Below are 15,823 nucleotides of genomic sequence, written 5' to 3' on the forward strand. Positions count from 1 at the left end.
TATGTTATTCACACGAACCTAATGAGATTGGCCCGATCCTTATGCGAAATTGCGCAACCACTGCTGGGGTGATGTGACAGACGGAGTGGGATTTTCAAGATGGCGACTTCGATCGGCGGCGACGGAAAATACAAAAAATGTACGATGTAACACGCCGAAATGAAGCAAAACAGTAGCTCACAGGCTATAAAATACATCTTTGCAACGGTAAATGTCCATTCCATGCCTTGAAATATAAATATCACGGGTAGAAACGCTCAAAATCATGCCTCCTCCCGGCCGCCGTTTTTGCATAAGGATCGTGCAAATCTCATATGGTTCGTGTGAATCACATAGTGATTCGTGCAAATTTAATAATATTCGTGCGTTTTTGTATAGTGATTCGTACGAATTTCATAATATTCGTGCGTTTTTGCATAGTGATTCGTGTGTATCACATAATATTCGTACGAATTTCATAGGGTTCGTGCAAATGCTTAGGCACCCCTGAAAAATGCCAAACGAAAACATAAAAATGCAAATACTTAACAAGACATGCAGCTGCTCTCTCATTGGTCAAATCACTAATTGCCAAGCTTTCATTGGTTGAACTGCTAATGGTGATGGACAGCCAGGATTGGTATATTCTCACACATCAAAGTCCAACAGTTAACTTAACTTTCAAAAGTTAAGTCTGTTTGCTTATAAATGTATGTTACAGGACAGTGGACTTATGATGTACATTTTGTACTACTAAAAAGTACAGTAATGTTTGCAGGGGTTGCTCAGTTCTACTGGTCCCCTTTGCCCAAAGCAATATCAGCCACAATGCTTAGAAAACACAGCACCAGTACATTGTAGAAACTACCATTTTCAGGCTATATTGAATATCGCATCTACAGTTTGACTTTGACAGTGTTTCTCCATGCTTCCGTTCAGGCCTCCGAGAGAGCTGCCACCCCTGGTAATGTCTTCCCTGGAGAAAAATACAAGATCAACAAACATTATAGGTGTTTTGCAGCAACCTGCTTTTGAATCTTGCTTTCACATGGGTCCAGACAAGATTGTACATGTACTTCTCTAACAGGCAAAGAGAACAAATACATCCAATCAAACTTTTGTGACTATACACACAATAAGTAAACTAAATATTTCTCAAAACATATCAATGTAGCAGGCAGATGCTGTCTGCCATGTTTTTCTCTTATTGGCAGGTTTTAAGTATTTTTCAGGTGTTCTCTTCTTTGCACTACAGACATTGAGTTGTGGTTACTTAAGAGAAGATCTTTACATAATCAAAGATGCTTGACCTTTGATTCGCAGAAATGCAAATAGGGACACCAACATGTCAGCAGAGACAGGGAGAATGTGACTTTCTCCCCCTCCAGATCTACAGCCCCAGGACCTAAATTAAGAGATTGAGACACTATCTCCATGCCTCCAGCCAGAAGAAAGAAAAAAAATGCAGAACTCTTTCCTATATCAAGCTATCAAAATCTAGAACTTCACCCAGTACTGTAATTACATTTGTTTGTATGTATGTATTTATTTTTGTTTAAGCGTTAATTTTTAAGTAAATATTCAACGCCATTCAAGCTATGTTCCCTGTATGTCTGCAATGTTAGTACATCAATAAAGAATTGAAAACACCCTATAACATGTGGCTATAACTCTTCAGTACCTTCCAGTAGTTCCAGGCTAGCTCCACCCCCAGTGCTGACGTGGCTGACTTTGTCCTCGGTACCAAACTTAGCACAGCAAGTCGCTGTGTCACCTCCCCCTGGAATGAAAAAAAAAATATTGGCATTACAACATTACACTTTTTAGCTTATTCCAAAACTCTTAGTGTTAGGGTTGTGTACCTAGAACATTTTAGGCATAGTGTCCAGACAGGTACAGTGTACTGATAAACAGCCCAGTATGGTGTTTGATTTCCTTTTCAACATTGTTTGAAATTTGTGTTTAAAATGTCATGAACAAATCAAAAGCTATATTAACACTGATTCAAGAGCAATGATACAGTATTATAACCATCCTAAGGCCTAGGAAAAAAATTGTTTCCTGTTTTAGTCCTGAAAAAAGTATTTTTTTTTCTTGCAATGTTTTTTAGGCTGGCCAAAACTGATACATATTACAATGCAGTTGAACAAAGTAAATGGAAATGTACGAGGAAACTTGTCTTTCAATGTCAAACTTTAATTTTGTGCATTAAATAGATAAATTTATCCTTCATTAGATAGGACAAGTAGTGTTTCTATTTTAAGAGGAAGCAGGCTGAATAAAAATTCTAACAGGAGTCTGGAAGCTATGTGACTCCTGCCCACCCCAAAAAATTTTGAGGACTGCAGTTTTTTCTAGGGTAGGTAGGGAAGCAGGACACACAACATTTTCTTCCTAGGCTTAATGTTAGAAGTGTCTGGGTAATGTACTGGTTTAACAATGTACCAATAATAGTGACAGCTCCCTTCTGTGTAACAGCCACAACATCGTCCATCATTCCCTTAGTCCCCGCAGCAAACTTCTCAAACTCAAACACACCCACCGGCCTGGAAATAAAAATGGACAAAAGTAAGATACGCTTCCACACCTGAGGAGTTTCAAAAAAACAAACACCTTACTTATCATGAAGAATGACATACATTCCTCATACACGATGCAGCTTTAAATGTGAACATTTTTGTTATTTGTCAGTGATTGTGCTTTTTCATTAAAAGAGAGGTTAATAGCCAAAGGATAGGATAGGATTAAGAAATGAAACTTGCTCAGAGAATCTACTGGCATCAATTTACATGTTTGGTTTCCTAAGTTTTCTCCTTTTTCTTTACGTAAATTGCACCAGAGCTTGCCATAACAAAGTTTTGTGTGTAGGTCTTGCCAATTTTTTGAAGTTCAGAGAAGTCAAAAAGAAGGCTTGGGACTGCCAACTATTGCCTATGTCCCTTCCAATCCTATTTTTCATAACAAAGACAACCAATCTACTATGCAGTTTTTTGTTTGTTTTTGTTTTTAAATTACACGTCAAGGCATTGGTGTAAGACTGTAGAAGTATATACGATGATGATTCCTTACCCATTCCAAACAATGGTGTTAGACCTGGAGATCACCTCCTTAAACTTCCTCCCACTTTCAGGCCCACAGTCCAATCCCTGGGAAATAGACACATGTTTCCTTAATGAAAGTTAACCATCTAAATATATTTATTGGCTTAGAGCCTACGAAATAGAAAATTGTCATAAAACGGTGCAAGTGGCTGCCATGACCTGACCTAGCTGGCACCAGTTTGTAATGCATTACCTTAGCACTAGCTATCCATTAGCATTTTCAAAGCTCTGATGCCAAAGTTCACTTTTACATAATAAAAAAAAAAAGAAATAACATCAACAAGAAAAAAGAAGAAAAAAAAACCAACAACATCAATATAGATACTCAAGGTAATCTCCAATAAGCAACTGGAAAAACAAATTTTCATCCAGTTGCTTAACTGTTAGCTTGTGTATCTTATTAGATGTGTAACCTTCATTGACAATATAAATACATGGCAACGTGGCTCCCCTAGCTGTTGAAGTTATCACTGCAGGTTTACAGTTTATATAACAATGGTTTACAATGAGTGTTACAATTTTCTTGCAGTACTGACAATTATCAATAGTGGGTGCTTTTGATCCATGCAGCTGAAGCTTTAATAACTCATTGCTTTTCAACACTTGTATCTTTATAACCATTCCTTGGTGCTAATCAGTCATATGCCTAGGTATTGTAAACAAAGAATTACAACTCCTCTCACCATCCATCCATCCGGTATCCCAGACTCCACTGTGGCTGTGCCTGTTGCTGCACTCTCAGAAAAGGCATCTGCGGTGACGAAGTCCACTGGGAAGTGGATTGCAACACCATTCTTTTTCGCCTTCTCCATCAAGTGCTCAACGATCTTGGCCCCTTCCTTGTCGAAGAGAGATGACCCAATCTGGGAAAAATCAAGAGCTAAAATGTCAAAATCCTTCCAATACAATCTTCCTTTTTCCTCCAACACAGGACCCCCATTTGTTTAGAGTAATTTTCATGCCGCTGTCAAGTCAGTTAAGTCATGCGCAGCTTGGAGTCCCAAGGGACGATGCATGCTAGCAGTCTAGATGTAGAGGCTCATACTGAATACACATGCTGTTCTGTGTATGTGTGTGTCTTTGTATCCCTAACTGAGTAAGGAGAGATAGAGGCCATTTAACACAATTTACATCCCTTCCCAAAGATGGGTGCAGCCCCAACCAAGATGCCCTGCCCAGGATTGAACTAGGGTCGTCCGTTAGCAACTAATTTGAACCAGGAGCTCAACTGTGAGGCTGCTACCAGTTGAGCTGTATGCCCTACCCACTAGGGCACTGTTAAGTTCCTTTATATTTCATTGTTGTGTATTTCTTTTTTTCTTTAAGTGTAAAACAAATAAACAATAAACAAATAAACAAACAGCATACTTTACCTTCATCCCATTCAGGACCTTGAGGAAGGTGAAGGCCATGCCTCCTACGATGATGAGGTCATTGACCTTGTCCAACATGTTCTCGATCAGGGGTATCTTGTCCTTGATTTTAGCACTGTGTGTGGTGTGACAAAATATCAATTAACACTGTTTTCAAATTTACTTACACTGTTGGGACTGTAGCATGGAGCAAACAGGAAACTGTTTTGAAAAAAAAAACATTTCAATTCTTTATCTAGTATTCAAACTGTATAAAATTTGAAAAAGAAAGAAAAATCTATAAATGCTTAAAGTATGTATATGTCAGGATGGGGATTGCAATCTGGTAGAATTGCTGATTTTAGCATTTTAGATAGGTACTCGTAGAGAAAGTGATCAGAATTACTGTTGACAGAGTAGGTGCTGTAGGCATGTGTAAGGGCCGTCTTCCATTCATAGTGAGTTTCAGGTCAATCCAAAGTGATATGAATCAATGTTGGAAAGCTCTGCTTGCCTCTGAGCAAATTCCAATGCCTTAAGAAAGGGCATTTTTAGGTAGCATTTTTAGTATTGTAAATTAAGCCAATCATGATCACAATGACCCTACAAAGTGACAAGAAAACATTAACATTTAGAACCTAAAGGGTAAAAACAGTGTTGCAGTAAAGCCAGCATGAACCACCACCACATTATTAGTTGTTACTAGACAGAAATTTTCTTTTTTATATTCATGGTGTTTTCATAATCATATTTTAATCAAGGCAACATGAATTGCACAAATTCATTTTCATGTTGTGAAGCAAATACCCTTTATCATAATCCAGACCATAACAATTAGAATGATCATTTTTGGTTGTAAAGCAGCTGCAAGCACAAAGCAGCTAAAGTGAATGAAAAGTCTTTCAAGCGACAGAAATACAGGTATAATATTGTGATGGTGGTGGATCATTTACCTGGCAGTACTGCACACAGGGCCAAAAATAGCCTTGCCCTCAGGAAAGGACCTGGAAGAATGTAACATTTCATGCTAACAAGGTAGTGATCATTGTACTGTATTGGCTACCACAGTCACTTCAGGTGCATGCTAGTATCGTAGTGATTGGAAGTGGCAGACTTCACCCCTTTACTGACACTGATTTGCAAGCTCAGCATCAATGAGTGTTATAAAGCAATACTGCATTGCTTATATTGGGAAACCCCCGCTCCCTAGCCTCCTTTGCAAACTTATCTTTTTCAGGGAGCGCTGATTCACAATTTTCAACATGGGCTAAGGTTCTCTTTGCTGGGAAAGGGAGCTTTGCTGCATCAGCTCCAGAAGTCTGCAAAGAAGGCTACCCCCTCCCAACAAATTGCTTTAGCTTTGTCATTGGTCAAACTGAAAAATGCCAGGCTATTATTGGGTGAACTGCTAATTTTGATGGACAGTCAGTCTCACCCTCCAAGGATGGCCAGGAAGGGCCTGTTGGGGTTCTGCAGAGCCCTGTTGAAGTAGTCCAGCTCTTTCTTCAGAAGGAAACCTGAGGCTCTCTGGGAGTGGTTCACTCCAACCATGGAACTGTGGACAGGCAACAAGCAGATACTTCAATGTCATCAACATCAAAATCAACAGAAGAGCGCACCTTCTGACATTTTCAAAAAGTGCAGATGGTCAAGTGGAGCATAAAAACAAAGGAGGAACCATGAGAGTTTGAGTGTAGTGGTTAAGTCTCTTTTTTTTGCTCAACAGAATTGCAGGTGGTTTCTTGTATCTGACAGTTATCTAGTTTCTAACAGTATGTATCTACAAGCAATCTTAAACCAGTCCTTGTTAAAAAGAGACACAATTATGACTGGTTATATCTGAGGATGAAAGCACCAGGTCAGCACCAAAGCCCTACCTGTGAGCTCTGTGGGCCGTTCCAAAGGCATCATTGACGTACACATCACCCAAGTTGGTGAGAGAGGACCTGAAGGCAGTCACATCATCTGGCTTTGCTTTCACCTGGAGTGATTACAAACATTGTATATATGTAGCATTACATAATTGTGGCAAGAATCAGGATGCCAGTAAAGCATCTGTCTCACAGTCAGTTTCAGCCATATTTGCCAGAGGGTTGTCTGATCTAAAAATGGACAGAGGGTCGTGTTAATACTTTAGCCTACAAATCTACCATATCATGCCTCTGTGGCCTGTAAATGTCAGCTGATCCCTAAACATTTTTGAAAGTCTTAATCAAAACTACAAACCACTCTTAATGAGACATTAAAAACAAAGGGAAAAGATACAGATTATGATTTACTAAAATAAGTAAAAACAATCTTCAGAATTATTCAATATATGGTAGTAAGACCACCCAAATAAAGTTAGACTAATGTGGCAGAAAGTGCATGCAGTTCTGGAACAACATGCTTTAAAACGTTAAAGAAATAGGCGGCTTCTTTAGTTAACATTTTGATGTTTCAGGTAAATTCTTATCAATATACTAACTTCTTAAGTTATTTTGAATTTCATATTCTGATACACTTCATTTTATGTCCTCTTTCATTTTGAATACATTTTGATAAACGCCTAGCCTGGGTGCCATCATACTAGCTAGTTTTCTGTGGCTCCCATACTCTCTGCTGCACCCAGGCTAGTTAAGGCGACCTGCAAAAGAGTGATATAAAGGGTAAATCATGGCTCATAGTCATACCTTGTTTCCCCCTTCGTCCACTCCCTTCCCCTCCTCCTCAATGTGGAAGCGCAGGTTTTCCAAGAGGATGACAGACCCCGGGGCGGGGTCAGCACAGGCCGCCTCCACCTCCCCTCCCACACAGTCAGGCAGGAACGTCACATCCCTAGGATGAAAGGACGTTTGTACTATCAAAATAACTCTTTAATATGCCTGCATGTCCATCAAATACATGTAATTGTATTTGCATTTTTGGGTTTATAATTTGCATGTCAGTGTTTTGACAAAAGTGGGCAGGTCATGGGATATGCCTATTGCTGTGCAATAAGTTTACTGTTAGTACTTTCTCAGAGAGTTAGTAGGCAAATTAAAGTGCTACAGTCAGACAGGAATGTCACCTCCCTAAGAAGAACAGATGTTTATAGACTAGCGTTTTCATTTCACTAATAACTCTCCAAGACAGTACTAGCTAGTACAGTACTAGTAGTAAATTTATGAGGACTTTCCATGACTTTGCTTCCAACCACGCTGTTTTGGGGGAGGCCTAGAATCCATCCTACTCTAGCTCCCATTTGCTCCCATGATTGCTATCAAGCAAAATAAGACTTCCCCGACTATGACTAAGATTTTTCAAAATTCATACCTGTAGTAGTGGTTGGTGTAGCAGTAGTTTCCTTTTAAAGACAAGTTAACAACCTCCCTGACTCAAGTAGACAAACTCCCAACCATATCGGAGGACCTTACTGATGACAAACTCTCAACCATGGTTTGGAGAAGGTAGGGAGGTCATGGTTGGCTATATAGTATGTGTAACACGGACCAAGGGGAAAGTGTAACTTATAGTTATACCGTATCGTCCTTGCAAAATCAAAAACTGAATCTGAACATCCCTACCTCCCCAAGAGTTTCTTGAGTTCGTCAGCCACGGGCGCGAGCGAGAACTTGTCCTGTCGTCTGCCGTCGGGCCGTCCCAGGTGACTCATCAGCACCACAGACTTGGCTCCCTGGTCTAGGGCATACTTAACACTGGGGATAGCAGCCACAATTCTGATGGAGGAAGAAAGGAATGTTAAAAAATATTGTTTAGGCTAATTTAGTAATTCTTACCCACCCTACGATTCTGATATAGGAAGAAATGTTATAAAATTTTGTTTAGGCTAGTTCATCGATCAGTAATTGTTCCCTAGCCTGTATTTATACCGTCACTGACTGGAGTTGATTGACTATCTCTCTGTGGGGCTGGTCATTACGAGTGCAATTAGTCAGGCTATAATCTTCTCATAACTATCATCAAGTTACATCATATCATTTAAGTTGCATCAATGAGACTTACATATCCAGGTACATTGTATTATGATACACAATATACCAGTTACTCAAGCAATTGGATAGTGGTCAGATGTTTCAGGGGGTACAAGTACATGTATACACCAACTTTCATCTAACATTTTTGTCTTCACTTCTTTCAATTCATAGTTTTTTAAAATCATAATTGAATACCTGTTGGACTAATACAATATATCTTTGTCAAGTAGTGGATACTATCCATCCACATTTGCTTTAAAATAGTAACTTTAACCTTGTACGTTAAAGTTATTTAAACTAACAATCATTTCTGGGTAAAGATAGAAATGGAAGGGGGATATGTTCGCACAATGTGTTCACACAATGAGCATTTCTATATAAATCATAAGAGTGAAAATTTGCTTTTATGAATGTTTACAGAATGTGAACTTACCTCTGGGTGTTGGTAATTTCCTTTCCCTTCATGGGAACATTGAAGTCCACCCTGCAACGGAAAAATAGAAAATGTTCCATGATGTATGCTGCAATTAGAGATGGCAGACTTCATCCCCCTGTGACCAAGGACATAATGCCCTTGATGTTACCTAGTATTGTAGAACGTATGACTTCACCGGTACTGTGTCCTCTGGCAGAACATGGGGGAATTTAAGAACAATTACCCAAACTGATCGACATACTGACAGACATAGAAAACAAAACAAAAACAGTAGTTCATTCCCATAGGGTAAATTGGGTTCACTATAACAAAAAGTATATGTCAAACTCATTGTAGCCAACTCGTAACCAAATGTACAGCATTTATGATGCATGTTACATCATATAGGACTACCAAGGAGGTGAACCTTGGTATTACGAGGTGTACGTGCAAGCATGGCTGATCCGGAGGTCAATGACCCCGAGAAAATGACCTGTGATTGTGAAGGATGGAGTTTTATTATCAAATCCCAGACACTGATATGGCATGATCGCGTGCTTTTACACTTTTCAACGTCTAACGACACACCTTTACATTTGATTACTACAGAATTGTGAACATGTAGGAACCACAACATTGCAACACGAAGTAGTGGTACCGGTTGTAGGATGGGCGGGGCTAGAGAAAGGGGGAGGGGGGCGCACGGTAGATTCCGACGGGACGACCTTACCTCATGAGGACTCTCTTCCCCTTGACGTCCACCTTGTCGATACTGAGCTTCGTTAGCGACATGTAGAAGCAGGTGTTACAGCTGTCCTGTATGAATGAACTAGGAGAGAGACAGAGAGGGAGAGAGAGGTCCGGCGAGCAGGAGCAGCTGTGCACGACTGTGTACGGGAGAGGGTCACATGCGCAGAGGGGATGCGCAGTGGGGGCCAGGTGCATTGGGACAGACCATTGCAAAACGGGGATAGACTTTGGCGCTTTGGAAGTTTTCCCTGTTAGGCCATGTTGATTTGATTATATGGATGACATCCTCTGGGACTCCAAAACTGATGCGAGCGAGCGAATACAAAAAAAGTTTGGCCCCCCCAATAAGTTGCCATCAGTATGAAATCAAAGTGCCCAGGAAGGTTTAACATAGGACTAAACACACATAGTATGGTATACCAGCAGTTAGGTGTAGGGACCAGTACATCACACGGGTGCAAAACGTTTTTTTCTTCTTCAAGTTCTTGAACCAATCCGAAAAAACAGCCACCAAAAAAAAAAAAAAAAAAAAAAAAAAAAATCGGAGGAACAGGTTTCGCCAATTACAAAATGGACACACTATGTTGGTAGGCATTTGGGGTCTTACTGGGGGCCAAGAAGACAACAAGAAAGAAGTCAAGTAGAGTTTATAGTCAATTGTACCAAGTTTCTACAGTCAAATGTACAGAGACCGTTAGCCTTTATTACATGGATATGGGATTCTAAGATGCCAGTGGGAGTCCAATAATCCACCAAACAGATTCCTTTGTAGCAAAATTGACCAATTACCATTGTTTTGAGTATTGCCAGTTCTCAAGTGTCCAGGTTCAGGTCCGGACCTGGAAATGATCCTCTGGATCTGAATTTTCTGTAATGGTACCTCCCCCTACCAACAATAGATTTTTTCTTTCTGTCCTTTCACATCTTATTGTTTGACTTTAGATTTATTTTGGCATTCTATGGCATTAGTTATCTGTTTTCTGATACTTTTTTTTTTCAATCTACGGAATATTTGTGCTCATTATACAGCTGCTTTGCACAATTTATTGTGTGGTCGAAAACTTTTTTTTTTTTTGTAAATGGCCGAAAATTGGTGCGAGCGCGGATGTCATCCATATAATCAAATCAACATGGCCTTACTGTTAGAGAATGGTAAGATTTGCCAAAAAGGGTATAGAGTTTCAGTGTAATATAACCAGCGAAGCTGGTGTGTTACGCCGAAGGGCGGTTATACGGCTATATAGATACAGATACAGAGTTGCCAGAGCGGTAAGTTAGACATTTAGCCGGATTTTACCATTGTCTGATCGGGACAAACTATTGGAAAATGCTGGGTGGAAACTTGATCATGACTTTGTTGCCCAAAGGATGCAGAAGAATGGTACCATATAATGTTTCTCCTTTGCGAAGATTATAATGGGGTAGGGTTGGGGGTGGGGCGGAGTGTTCGTGTGTGTCCGTGTGTTCATAAATCTTTAGATGTTCCGAGAGGTCGAAGCCTCTTAGTTGGTGGAAGGGAGTTGTAACGCATGTAGTACTTGCATATGTAGTTTGATCTATGTGTTACGTTACTCACTTAAACGAAAGAAGATGAAGAACATGAAATAATGGACTCCATACCAAGTTACAATTCTCAAAACCTTTATTTCAAAAACTTAATGACCTGCACATCTTAAAACGGCCCGTTACAAACTGTGCACACAACGTCTTGATCAGAGTCGTGAAAAGCTCATAACGCGGCCATACGGTCATTAATATAACAACTATCCTCAAATCAACTAGGAACATTTTTTTGCAAATAGCTTTTATATCTTTATCATTTTTTTCTTAAAATTTTTGTTCTAATATACAATTGCCAGTATTGTATATAAAGAATTGTACACAAACAATTTTCTTTATAAAATCATTTTTCTCTGATATGCAATTATATATTGTATATACAGCCGTTATGCGGCCAGCGACAATTCAACCACTGTTCTTAAACCTACTAGAAAAACTTGTGGAAACATTTTTTCCAGAATCTTTTTTCTGAGTTCTTCAACCAAAAACAAAACTGTTGCAAACAGCTTTTTGTCAACACTTTTCGTTCAATTTTCAAAATCATAACAGCCCTAATATAAGGCTGATTTAGAAAGCAAAACTAATCAGGCTCCCTGGGTCTCAGCCGACACTGCACTGTGCATCATCTGACTGGGTGTGCTCTGCCGCCGCCACTGCATGGTTTTCCTTCTTTCCTGCAGCTGTATCAAAACAGTAACACATATACATAATCAAATTAGATCAGATTAGATTAGCTTCAACTAAACTGAATGAGCAGAAACACCATTTCCCTTTGGTACAATGTTATAAATTTTACTTTCTATTCTTGAATATTATATAACATTACATTATATATAGTCATAATGTTCGTGTTGAAATCATTGTTTGGTATAGATGCTTAATTCAGTGCACGTGATTTAAATATATATTGATCTATCTGAACTTTAATTTTTACAAATACAATATGCCAATGTTAAGTACTAGAATAGTATCTATTCCGGTTCCCATGTATGCTTTCCACCATGACACTTGTCAGAAATGTCAGTTAATCATTCGGTTTGATTCAAATATAATGTTAACCAATCCTGTCTGTTTAGATCTATGACGTCACACCTTTTGCCCCCTCATCGCCCTGCTCCTGCTCCTGATCCAAGTCCATGACCTCACACCTGTCGTTTTGGTCGGTGACGTCACTCACTGCGCTTACCCAGCACTCCTTGGACTCATCCTTTGTGGACTTTGGTTCTGCCGCATCGTCAGTCATACCTGAGAATTGAACATAGACAAATGTTAACGTTAACCTTTCAACTAGGCCACAGCAATTGGATAACATCCTGTTTAAACACAAAATGCGAGAGCGGGGGAAAAGATGTCCAAAAACAAAATATCGGTATCTAAATTTAAAAAAAAGGAACCGAGAATGTAACAAAGAATTGAAATGACAAAAACATGGTGTCTCAGCATAGTGGTATCTATTTTCTCTATCTTAGACGTGCAGAAAGTGATGCTAGTGTAGTAGCCTAGTATCAGTTACTGTACTTAAAATCTCACCCGGTAGAGACGCTTTGTGGCTCAGGTCTACAGTGGTGTTAGAAGGCTTTCTCAGCTCAGCAACGTTCACTGGCTTCTTTACTCTCTCCGCGTAGCTGGTCTTCACAAAAAGGTGAGCTTCCCTGTAGGAGAAACGATGCAGAAAAATGCCAATTTGGTTCAACAAGTGAACGATATATGAATGAAACGGGTAGGAATAAATGGAAATAATCCATCATAATATTTTAAATTGGGCTTATGAATTGAAAATATGTATTTGTAAGTCCATGCTTGAAGGCTGATTGCAAGATACAATTAAAGGTAAAAATGTTTGTTCATTTGAATTTATCTATGTCAGTTTATTTGCTTCCCCTTATTTATGTTCGTTTATCTATAGTTGATTGGTGAACACAGAAGGAATGCTTTATATCACGGAGACTGATACTACTAGTATACTGTGACGTTCTAGAATATCACCCACTTAGTGTACGTTTATCTTCTCCAATGTTTTTCCTAAATCATCGTACAAACACTACTATAGCGCAGTGCAAGCATTGATATAAAAAAAAACTCAACAGATACATCAGTTTCGTATGCTGGTTAAAACAATATTTCCTCTATATCTAACCATCAGCCATAAACTCTTACACCAAGACTAAAGACAGTGTTACAAGAAATAAAGTCTGTGTGGTATATTCATTGTTTACAGCTTTTGACAACCTTGAGCTTTTGAGGAAGACACGGCTACTAAAGAAAAAAAATAAACTCGCCTATTTCTCTTGATGTTTGTGGACAGTTCCGGACCGACAACTCCTGTCTTGGAGAGTTTGAACTTCTGGTAGCGGAACCCTATCAAGATTTTATCTTCTGTGAAGAACGACCCCTGGCGATCATCCACCGTCACTTCAACTTTCAGACTGCTGGCGTAGAATGCTTCCGTCACGATGTACACAGCCTTGGCTTTCCTCAAGTCGTCGTTGTTGTTGAGTTGAAGACGCAGGTCTCCTTTCTTGAGAGTCAGGTGAACCACCTCCTTCTTGACGTCTCCAACCTTCACGTAGAACCTCTTCCTCTCGCCGTCATGCTCGTTACCAATGGTATAGGTCCACGGAAAGCCTGAAGGGGGAGCTTCCCAGTTCTCATCGGCCTTGGGAGTGAGGATGGTCCGCAGGTTTGCCGGCGCGCTCACGCTCATGCCCTCGACGGTACCGATGGCCCTTAGAGTCGTGTGGCGGTGGGCAGCCTTGGCAGTCAACGACTGGTGATCTTTCACCAGGATGGTGCCGAGGTCGAAGCACGCCGAATCCTCGGGACAGGACACCGGGACGACATCCGAGCCCAGCAGCCGTTTGATGACCATCTCTCCCGCCAGCTTCCAGCCCAGGTTCGGATCGGCACCGATCAATTTCTTACACACCTTCTTGGGCATCTCCTTGCGAGAACTGGCCCACGAGGACGTCTTCTTTGCACCTTTCGTCATATTTTGTGAGTGATTATTCTCAAAACAGTTGAGAGTTTTTCCCAATCACAGATCACGTCTGTACGCAAGCTGTACTAAGAACAGAGTGATGCCTGCACGGTCGCTATGCTCTAGAATACTGTGACGTCACGAACGCGTCATAATAAACATATGCGTGGAACATGTCTTCTGTGAAATTGCTTGGCGGGACTCACATCATCGATTTAGCAATGATTTACCACGACACGAGCAACCATGTGTATGGAACGTCTAATGATCTCTAAAACGCAGAACGGAGCCAGCAAGATCGAAGGATAATTTACTTGGAAACGAGCGATTTGTACCGAAATTATAGTGATTAGCACACACACTCCTTATTTATCGACTTTTTATCCTTCTTTCGCCTTTCATTATACCCTGACTTGTGTAATTTGATCGAAAGGAATTGAACTACGGAAATTAGACATCGGTTTACTCCGTTATATAAATACTCGTTGTGTAATGTGTACTTGTTTTTCTATATGGTGACAACACAGCTATCGCACTGAATTTTTCATTACTAACTGTCTACACCTATGGACATCCTAACAATTGTATATTCTATCAAGTATTAAACAGTTGCAGCCATATAGATTGGTAGCAAAGACTTGAATTTAAGTTAGTTCTCCCCATCGCCCTTCAAGCAATAGAATTGCTGTTCTCACCCTTGCAATTTGTCTTCCATCCATGAGCGGGTACCACTGTCACCATTCTCACCAATGACAGATGTAACGTTAGATAGACCGGGGTCGGAAACATTGATCTATATCAGAAAAAGGCTTACGTCACATTTCCACACCGGGGCCCGGCTGGACTGTTTCTGGAAAAGGAAAAAACAGAAGCGTATGCGTATAAATATACACAAATTGTGCCCACGATTATTCTCTTTTAGTCTTGTGTGGTTTGTGTCTTTCATATCATTTGTTCCCGAAAGCTGTCCGACCGGGACACGATGTGACGTTGGCCAAACTAGTGCAAAGCCGTACGCGTTTGAATGGATTGCACTTTCTCTAGTATTAAACACCATCTGCGCTGAAATAAACCGCACTGTTGTGTGTAAGAATTGGATGTTATATTTGACACAAGGAGAATCACAAAAACACTTTGTACCGAGACACTTTAAATGATGAAACACGAATGACTTTATTCGAACACGAGAACGGGATCTTCCGTTCGCTGTTCGACCGGCCTGTCCCGTTAACGCGTTCGAAACCAAACGCAAATCTATGAGTGTGTGTTCCCAGAACGGGACGACGGTCCTCTGCTATTTTACTCCATTCCTACCGGGCACCATCATTTGGTAAATAAAAGACATTGTCCTTAATGCTAAACCCCATCCTCACGTACATGACTGACAATGTTCTTAGTACTGAACGTCATCCACACGTAACGTTGAATGGCACTGTTCTTTCAGTGCTAAGCACAATTCGCGTGCAAGTGACCAATGCTGTCCTTGGTACTGAAAGCCATCCGTGCGTAAATGAAAGGCACTGTTCTAAGTGCTCAACGAAGTCCACTTGTAAATGACAGGCGAAAACTACAAATGACACTATCCGTTGTATAGCTTTAAAAAACCACCCTGTCTTGAGTGCTGAACAGCATTGGCGTGTACATAAGTGACACTCGCGGTGTGGCGTAACGTGACGGTAGGGTGTATGACTCAAATCATTGAGTTCCTGGGTTCGAGACCCCTGTCATATGCC

The 15,823-nt window shown here is 40.3% G+C and overlaps 2 protein-coding genes across 3 annotated transcripts; both read right to left on the reverse strand.

The window, feature by feature from the left end:
- Positions 1 to 555: 555 nt before the first annotated feature.
- Positions 556 to 9,718, reverse strand: LOC118419497 (phosphoglycerate kinase 1-like). 2 transcript variants are annotated; one of them, XM_035825901.1, is made up of 13 exons: positions 9,534 to 9,718; positions 8,822 to 8,872; positions 7,978 to 8,130; positions 7,105 to 7,249; positions 6,310 to 6,413; positions 5,868 to 5,987; positions 5,386 to 5,436; positions 4,454 to 4,568; positions 3,764 to 3,943; positions 3,049 to 3,125; positions 2,425 to 2,525; positions 1,661 to 1,759; positions 556 to 955 (listed from the first exon to the last, which is right to left on the reverse strand). In XM_035825901.1, the coding sequence occupies exons 1-13, from the start codon at positions 9,593 to 9,595 to the stop codon at positions 915 to 917; spliced, it is 1,299 nt and encodes a 432-aa protein (XP_035681794.1). In that variant the 5' UTR covers positions 9,596 to 9,718; the 3' UTR covers positions 556 to 914. The 2 variants fall into 2 exon arrangements, with proteins under 2 accessions (XP_035681794.1, XP_035681795.1); XM_035825902.1 differs by lacking the exon at positions 5,386 to 5,436.
- Positions 9,719 to 11,649: 1,931 nt separating this feature from the next.
- Positions 11,650 to 14,442, reverse strand: LOC118418878. Its single transcript, XM_035824993.1, has 3 exons — positions 12,644 to 14,442; positions 12,206 to 12,358; positions 11,650 to 11,787 (listed from the first exon to the last, which is right to left on the reverse strand). The coding sequence occupies exon 1, from the start codon at positions 14,100 to 14,102 to the stop codon at positions 13,326 to 13,328; it is 777 nt and encodes a 258-aa protein (XP_035680886.1). The 5' UTR covers positions 14,103 to 14,442; the 3' UTR covers positions 11,650 to 11,787; positions 12,206 to 12,358; positions 12,644 to 13,325.
- Positions 14,443 to 15,823: the final 1,381 nt, after the last annotated feature.

The sequence above is a fragment of the Branchiostoma floridae genome, chromosome 7, assembly GCF_000003815.2.
Source record: "Branchiostoma floridae strain S238N-H82 chromosome 7, Bfl_VNyyK, whole genome shotgun sequence".
Lineage (NCBI taxonomy): Eukaryota > Metazoa > Chordata > Leptocardii > Amphioxiformes > Branchiostomatidae > Branchiostoma > Branchiostoma floridae.